Raw genomic sequence first — 8428 nt, 5'->3', positions numbered from 1 at the left:
TGACCAAGGTTCAAGATATGGGCATTACTAGGGTTAGGGGATATTTATGATCCAAATCATGACAGCATATGTAACACTGATTCTTTCTTACTACATTTGCACTTCCACCCAAAGGTGTGCAAAAGTATTTCAAGATCATCTTTCCCCCTGCTCTGCCAGGGAAGAGCTGTGAGTACCAGAGTGTACCGGCCCTCGTGAGGGAAAGTGTGTACAGGGTTTCACGATTACCATTTGCTGAGTGTTCATACCAACGCACAAAGTCTGTTCTTAAAACCACTCTCTCCATTTATAAAAACCAACTTATCAGTCAAGCAAGTTGCACCACTGGCAGCAGCTCTTAAAAGCTATCAGAGTTGGCGGGATCCGATCAGTTTATAACGAAAGTCTTACAAAACAGCCATCGAAGTCTCCTCAAAGAGAAGGCTGAGATTAGTTTGGACTGGCCAGACCTTCACTGAAAGTTTCTCTGCAAAACCTGCTGATTGTGAATAAGCAGTATCAGCAGTAAGTACGCAAGGGCAGGACACAAAAATCTGAGGAAGGGGAGAGGGAGGTTTTCCTAGAACACTGTGTCTCTTTCCATACTAGAAGACCAAGGCTTTTGGTGAAAAAGTATCTTACACACTCTCAAAAATTTGTTCTACTTACTAAGCATGCCTAATTGCCATGACTAAGGGGTACGCAAAATAAAAAGGAGAAAGTAAAAAAAGTTTAGTACAAAAGGAGTCTCTCGCAAAATAAAAAGGAGGAAGTAAAAAAAGTTTAGTACAAAAGGAGTCTCTCGCTGTTGTTACAACTGTGGAACAGCAACTGTGGTTAATGTTAAAACACACACACACACACACACACTCACACACAGGAGCGTTCTCTCTACAAGCACAGAGCAACTAAAAAAATAAAACTAGGTAAATGGCAGAAATAAGTTTAAGGTATAAGACTTTATGAAAATATATAGTAAATGTTTAAATTTTAAAAATTTTATCAGTCTGACACTGCTATTAATCCCTCTCAAAATATTCCCTCTTATTGCAAACACATTTATCCCATTATTTTTGTCACTTTCTGAAGCAGTTCCTTAGAAAATCTGATCAAAAATTATTTTGAGTGCTACTGTCACTGACATCCAACGGCAGGCAGGTTCATAAGAACATTACGGTGTGTCCTCCCCCACCTCACCAAGCAGACCTGGCACTCTTCGACTTCTGGCTCTTCCCCAAAGTCAAAATGACCGTGAAAGGTGACCATTTTGAATCAGTTTAGGACACTGAGCAACTAAAGATACAGTGGACCCTCAAGTTACAACCAGCCTCACATATGAACAACTTGGGTTTATGCTCTGAATTTTAGGTTGAACTTACAACCAACGTCTTGAGTTACAACCTGAAAGCTAGCTGCTTATGTGGTTGTAAAAAAAGACGCACCATACCAGAAAAGCATATGTAACTGTACGTAAGTGTCAGTCTGAGCCCAGATGCACTCGGTCAGTGCTTTAATCACTACAATACCTGCTATCAAAATGGTCCCCAAACACTAGAAAAGCAGCTGAGGAAGGAAGGGAAGGGAAAGAAAGCAATCACAATCGAAAAGGAGAAAGAAACCGTGGAGAAGCGTGAAAGTGGCATTCAAATGACAATCTTGCTAATATGGACAGCACATCAAAATCCACCATCTTGACAGTCTTACAGAGAAAAGACCTGTGTAAGGAAGCCAGTGTTGCTAAAAACGTTACTCAAATTAGTAAGTCATGATCAAGTGCTAGATGTGGAAAGGCTATTGTTTACAAAAGGCAGAGGGCAGGTGATAGCCTGAGTCTATAATTTGTGAAAAAGCTGGGGCTATAAATGCAGGTCTCGTAAAGAATAATCTATGCAGCGACAGTGGTGAAACATTTCATGCCATAAGGGGTGGTTTCAAAATTTTAAAATGAGACTGGGGTTTATAGTGTAACTAGGCATGGTAAAACAGCCAGTGCTGATAAAAGGGCCACTGAAAATTACATGCGCCACTTCAAACGATGACACAGGGAAATGGCTTTTGCTCTCATCAAGTTTTCAACTGTGATGAAACTGACCTTTTCTGGAAGAAAATGCCCTGAAGAAGATACATTACCCAGGAAGAGAAGAAAACGCCAGGCCACAAGCCTATGAAGGACAGGCTAACTATACTGCTATGTGCCCAGGCGAGTGGTGACCTCAACATAAACCTCTCTTGGCTTATTGCTCTGAAACGTCTAGAGTATTCAAAAAACATAGTGATGAAGAACAAGCTAGGGGTCATGTGGAGACCTAATGCAAATGCCTGGGTAACAAGAGTACTTTTTCTTGAGTGGATCAGGCCGACTTTCTGTCCTGCTGTTAAGAAGTAACTGGAGGACAAAGGTTTCCTACTCAGGCTCTCCACATCATGGGGATTGCTCCTGCTCACCCACAAGATGTGGAAGAATTGGCTGAAGAATTCCCACTGGTCTCAGTCAAGTTCCTCCCACCTTATGTAACTCCTCCACTGCCACCTATGGACCAGCAGGTTACAGCTAACTTAAGCTATACACCACAGCATCTTACTGCCATGGACAATTTTCACCATGAATTTATGAGCTACAGTACAGAAGATTGTCTTTTTGATAGTTGACCATGGAATGTATAGATACCCTATGGCTGTTGTTAATGGAAATAAGTCCTCTATTGCCAGTGCAGAAGAAGAATATACAGAGACTCCATGTGGATGTTCCATCAGTTCATGTAGGAAGTCTTCCAGTAATGCACAGTTGCAAGTATGAAGTTCATTGCACTGAATGCACCAGGAAGTTGTATTAAAAGAAATCACAGTTTAAAATAAGCTAAGGTAATATTGAAAGTATTGAGATTTATAGAACATGAAAGACATTATGTCTTGAATTCCACATAATGATTTGGTTTAATGATTAGGTTCAGGTGAGCTGTACTATTTATTTTATTGTAGCTAATACCACAGGAGTGATTACATTTCCTTTGTAAATATCAATACCAGGTAACAATACTCTTGCACCTGATTTTTAACTCATTAATTTAGTTGTTCTGTGCCAGACTCCTCCTTTGTAAAAATATTTTTCTTTCATTAATTAAAAAAAAAAAAAAGCTATACACCAAGAAACTGTGCCTGCAGCGCTTCCAGATGGTCTCGGATAGATTTAACCCTTAAAGAGTTCTGGAAGTAACATTACAACCTTCTTTCTTGTGTGGAGTTAAATCAGAAATCTTGGGCCAATGTCTAAGGACACTGAGTCCTGCCTGGAAAAAAGTGTGGCCTAAAATTATACAGGAGAGACTTGAAAGGCTGTTTAGAGGAGCTTGAGCCTTCAATTTACCGTGTAGTTAATGACACTGTCACTACAGCAGAGTCCACAGGCTTGCAGGCAGACAGTGGTGATGCTGAGGAACTAGTGGAGGAACACTCAGAGGAACTGTCTGCAGAGGAACTTCAGCAACTTATGATTGAGCAACAGAAAACGGCAGCTGAGGAGCTTTCTGAAGAGGAGGGGGAGTATCAGCAATCAGTGCAGAAAAGTTCCTCTGAAATAAAGGAAATCCTGAAAAAAATGGACGGAGCTATGAACATGTAGAGAAGACCCACACAGACAGAGGAAAAGCCTATCACTGCATTCACTTGCTTAATGACAATGTCATGTCATACTACAGAACAGTGTTAAAGGAAAGACAGAAATAGACAACCGTAGACCAGTTTTTAGTTCTAAAAACGTTGAGACCTAGTAAGCCAGAAGCAGATCCTACTGGGCTACACACTCTCCCAAGGTCAGAAAGGACGCCAGATTCCTGATGTTCTTATAGAAGGGGATTCTTCTTCCAAATAATCACCACCTTCTACTTCATCTTCCCTCCCTGCAAGCCAAAGACGTCAACTTGAATGGTGAGTACAGTATGAAATTGTTTCTGGTAAACTAGGCCCATTTTGTAACTTTTTGGGGAATATACTAGGAAAACTATTGGTGTTTCTGATAAATTATGTACATTATACATAAGAACTTTTAATTGAAACATTCACTGTAACTTTCAATCATACTATGTAAGAATTTTTTAATTGAAACGTTCATTGCACTTTTCAATCATACTATGCATTAGCAACTAAAATATCCTTTTCATGGATCCATCGCCTTCTTCCAGCTCCAAGTGAACGGAAAGCAAAGGCAGAAGCTCCGCTGGAACAATCTGTAGGCCCTAGCTCACTGTTACCCTCCCAACTCGGATTCAGCCAGAACCATTCACCCGCACCTGTTCCACCAGCTTCCACACCTGCTCCAAGACTTTCTTTGATCAAGGAGGCAAAGGGCATAGAAATCATTACAGAAATTATCCCAAATTTGAACTTCATAGGACTAAACGAGATACTTATGTTAGATAAACCTGGCCCAGACCTCTTTTAGTAAACAACCATTATTAACAAAATAGCAGTTTTTGGAATACTGGCTGTGGTTGGGTTTACCCTCTACTAGTAGCTTGATCCACAGTGCTTTTGGAGGCTTGATCCAGATGTCAGTTTTATCATCTTTCCAATCACCTGTCATCGTCCAGGAACAAATTTTACTTTTCTGACATGTCCAAACTGAGGAATTCAGATGCAGAATTTTACATTGTTAGTCTAAATTGCAATCAAAAGGAGCCGAGAGGGGTAGGTAAGGCTTCATACGAGGAAATGTCTACGTAAAGAACAGGAAGTAAGTGTGACTTGTCTCTGATTACTTATCTCAAATGCACAATTCACATACTGCATACACCTTCACTAATTTCACTTAAAACTTGCCCGTATTTCTTCTTTACTTCTGATGAACTTCTGAATCTAGAAATTGTTACTGAAATCAAAAAGAAGAAACAGAAATTATAAATTTAGGAGTTACAGAAAACAGTCTTGTGACCATGAAGCAGGTATCCCATAGATTTAACTTCTCTGCTGACCACAACGTATCCAATCTAATATGGTAGTTCTTTATACATCGACAGAGGTCAAGAAAATTCTAGAATTATTATCTGTGTTTTCCATAAGAAAAACATATTTGTTCCTGATTTATCAAACTATTACTTCTAAGTATTATTTTTAAATTATCAAAACACAAACGAAACCTTGCACATAGGAAAAGTCATGACCAAAACAACCTTCAATATTTTTCAAATATTTGGGAAAAGCAGTAAAAGTAATTATACTAAGAGACTATTCTTACAATCCTCAAATTTAAAACAAATCATGTAGTATTCCCATACTAACTAAAAGTAAATTCTTAAATACAAAGAGGGTCAGAAAATAAATTACTAAAGATTTGAGTCCCTCTGTTTCATAGGGAGTTTACTGGTAGAAATCTAATGAACATGGTAAATGAAAATGTGGTTTGGAGTTTTGACAAACTTTCCACCGACAGACCATACAGTCACATTCAGTCCAGAAGTTTAGCCCAAGGACTTAGGAACCTCTCATTGTATAGTTAATGCATTTACTACAAAATATCACTTTAATAATTAAAAATATTAGCCAGGCACAGTGGTGCATGCCTGTAATCCCAGCACTCTGGGTGGAGCTGAGGCAGGAAGGGCACAAGTTTGAACCCAGCCTGGGCAATTTAGTGAGACACTGTCTCAAAATAAAAAATAAGGGCGGGCTGGAGACACAGTTCAATGAGAAGGGCCTAGGCTCAAACCCGAATCACACATATTAGTAATGTTTGGTCTATTGAGCGTCTAGGATATTTTAAAACTGCACAAAATATTAATTCTACACAGTAACATTTAATAAAGTAAAAATCTCTTAAAATTCTGAAGCCACAGGAAATCAGGCTTGATGTATTGTGGAGAAAAATTTAATAGGATTTTAAACTATCAAATCTGTTTTTTAATCCAGCCCCCAGCAACATGAACACAGTACTGAAATATTTCCTTAAGGCAAGCCAATCAACACCGTAACAGATGATTACTCCTGTCTTTCTTTATAATCCAGTGAATCAATAATGTTATCCTAGCCAACAACACAGGAAACCTACATTATGTCAGATATATAAAACCAATACAGAAATCATCCAAAAGCTTGAAATATCCGAACTGAAGGCTTTCTGCATTTGTAAATTAATGGCTTTTGAGGGGAGGAAGACCTAAGGTACTGAAGATACCATAACATCTCAAAATCTACAATGAAAGGGAAAACCTACTCATACTAGTTCTTAAAACTCACAAGTTATAATAATGTAAAACAAATTTGTCACTTTAGCTGATTTTAAATGTTTATACATGCTAATAAATTACAAATATACCAGTGCAACACCATCCAAAAGAAAATGATGTAAAAAATATTTATGATAAATAATATTATTGCATTTAATGTCATTTTCTTGAAAACTAAAATTAAATTCTTTAACGTATCAAACAAATAAGACCAGTTCAGATTAGAGAAAATGTATGCTAACACCAGCTTCCGACAACAAAAATAAGGAAGCAAAAGCCCTACCTACAATTTGTCTACTTTAGGCCAGGTGACATGAAAACAGAAGGATATTAAAATTATTTATTTTATAATTATGAACATTGAAGGAAAGCATGATAGAGAGTTCTTTTCCACCATAAAATTATACATATTTATTCAGCTAGAAACAATAGCTTGAGAAGTACCAGTATATTCCATTTGTAATAATTTCTTGACAGCAAACAATCGTCTTATGTTTGGAGCCCGCTGAGGAAAATAATGCCTCGTAAGTCTTTTTTGTTCCTTTGAGTCTCAATCACTAAGAGTTCAAGGTACTTTGGGAGAATCCTGTGTCCTGGATGGCCTGATGAATGCATTAGAATCAAGCAGTGTGTTTGTGGCCCGAAAATACTCTTAAATCCATGTCAATGTCGCGTGGATTGCGGAGCCCGGATTTCTCCTGCTGGCACTGTGACATGTGAAGCACATTGGTTATGAAAGTTTCACACCGATTTTGTTTTGTTCCTTCTTCATTAGCCTCTGTGCTTCCTTCTCCATTTTCTTCCTTTGTTGTTCTGCTGCTCTCTTTTCTCTGTCTGCTATTTTCTGTTGCCTGAAAACAAACATGCTCATTATCTTTCAGAAAATACCTCACAGGTAAAAGGGTGAAAAAGTTCCAGGAAGAAATAACAATGCCTTTTTATTATCATGAAGTAAATATTTAAAGTGTTAAATCTTCTCACTGGTTTGAAAATTTCCAAGACTTTCAAAAAGAGTATTCCTGCTAATCCTTAGAACTTAACCTACCAAACACAGGCAGTATTATCTCTACTTTACCAATACATAGAATGAGGTATAAAGGCTATGTGATTCGCCTACAATCACAGTATTAAGTACAGGGGACAAGAACCCACATCGTTATACCTTTTTCTTCAGATTACTTCCCTTTAAATACTATTTCCATGCACCGTAGCTTTTTCTTTGGGTGTGGAGAGGATACCATTCTTAAAGGCTTGGCATTGAGGGTTAAATTTCCTATTTTAACTGTTAAAACACTCAGCTAAAGTATAGCAAGAATACAGTTGTGCATAAGACACTCAGAAACCTAAGACACAGCTTCTACCTAGAAGCTAGAAATCTATGTAAGGATTAACATCTTACCAAACCTACTAAACATCAGAGTGGTGATGTTTACTAACTCCACATCACATATATGCTGCCTCCTTCTCAGCTCCTGTCCTAACTGCACCTGTCCCGAATCACAGCACCTCTCTATCCTTAATGACTACAAGTGGGAGTAGGACTGGAGCGATGAAACAGAAGAGACCAGAGGTTCAAAATAAGTTGGCCCTAAATTGGAAGGGTTAGGGTATGAGAAAATAATTCAAGAAATATGCAAGGCTGAGGAAGAAGTAGGTCACAACTGGGAATGTGATAGGCAACACTAGCTTATATGCAGTAAAATGTTGCTACATGTGGTAGCATTTGTACAAATTAAAACTGACTATGAAGAGCAATGGTTCTCAATCACAATATAAATGAGTAGTTAGCTATCGATAACCAAAATTCAAGGAAAGAACAGAACTTATTTTTGGCACCATTTTGACTTTCACCATCAATTCTCTAAGTTTCTAAAGAACAAAAGAAAATCTAGTTTTCAACTAGCTCTGGCCATGTGCAAGAAAAAGTGATCTTTCACACTAAAAAACCTAGAACTCTAGTAGCACAAAAGGAGATTAAAAAGAACTACAAAGGACTGGTTAAGTTATATACAAAGTAATCAAGCTTTGACCTAATTACTAGCTAAAATATAAACTCAGCAACGAATGTTCCTGGCACAAGAAGAAATTTCAATTTATCTGAAGACAATATTTATGTATGTATTTGTTCATATTCATGCCTCCAATTGCTAAAGTACTAGAATCTTCTATCTGTAAAAACACTAATAATATAGTATTGGAGTATTTTATTTTATTTATTTATTTATTTATTT

General features: G+C 37.7%; 1 protein-coding gene across 1 annotated transcript in view; it reads right to left on the bottom strand.

The window, feature by feature from the left end:
• Positions 1-6522: 6522 nt before the first annotated feature.
• Ebag9 (estrogen receptor binding site associated, antigen, 9) overlaps positions 6523-8428 on the bottom strand; it is a 17842-nt gene continuing 15936 nt past the window's right edge. Inside the window, exon 7 of the mRNA XM_013512747.1 lies at positions 6523-7048. Coding sequence (XP_013368201.1) covers positions 6928-7048 — 121 coding nt within the window. The 3' untranslated portion in view covers positions 6523-6927. The remainder of the gene's footprint in view (positions 7049-8428) is intronic.

Source organism: Chinchilla lanigera, unplaced genomic scaffold, assembly GCF_000276665.1.
Source record: "Chinchilla lanigera isolate Chin_1 unplaced genomic scaffold, ChiLan1.0 scaffold00016, whole genome shotgun sequence".
NCBI lineage: Eukaryota > Metazoa > Chordata > Mammalia > Rodentia > Chinchillidae > Chinchilla > Chinchilla lanigera.
Note: the sequence above shows the minus strand (reverse complement) of the source record. Positions and strands in the feature narration are given on the sequence as shown.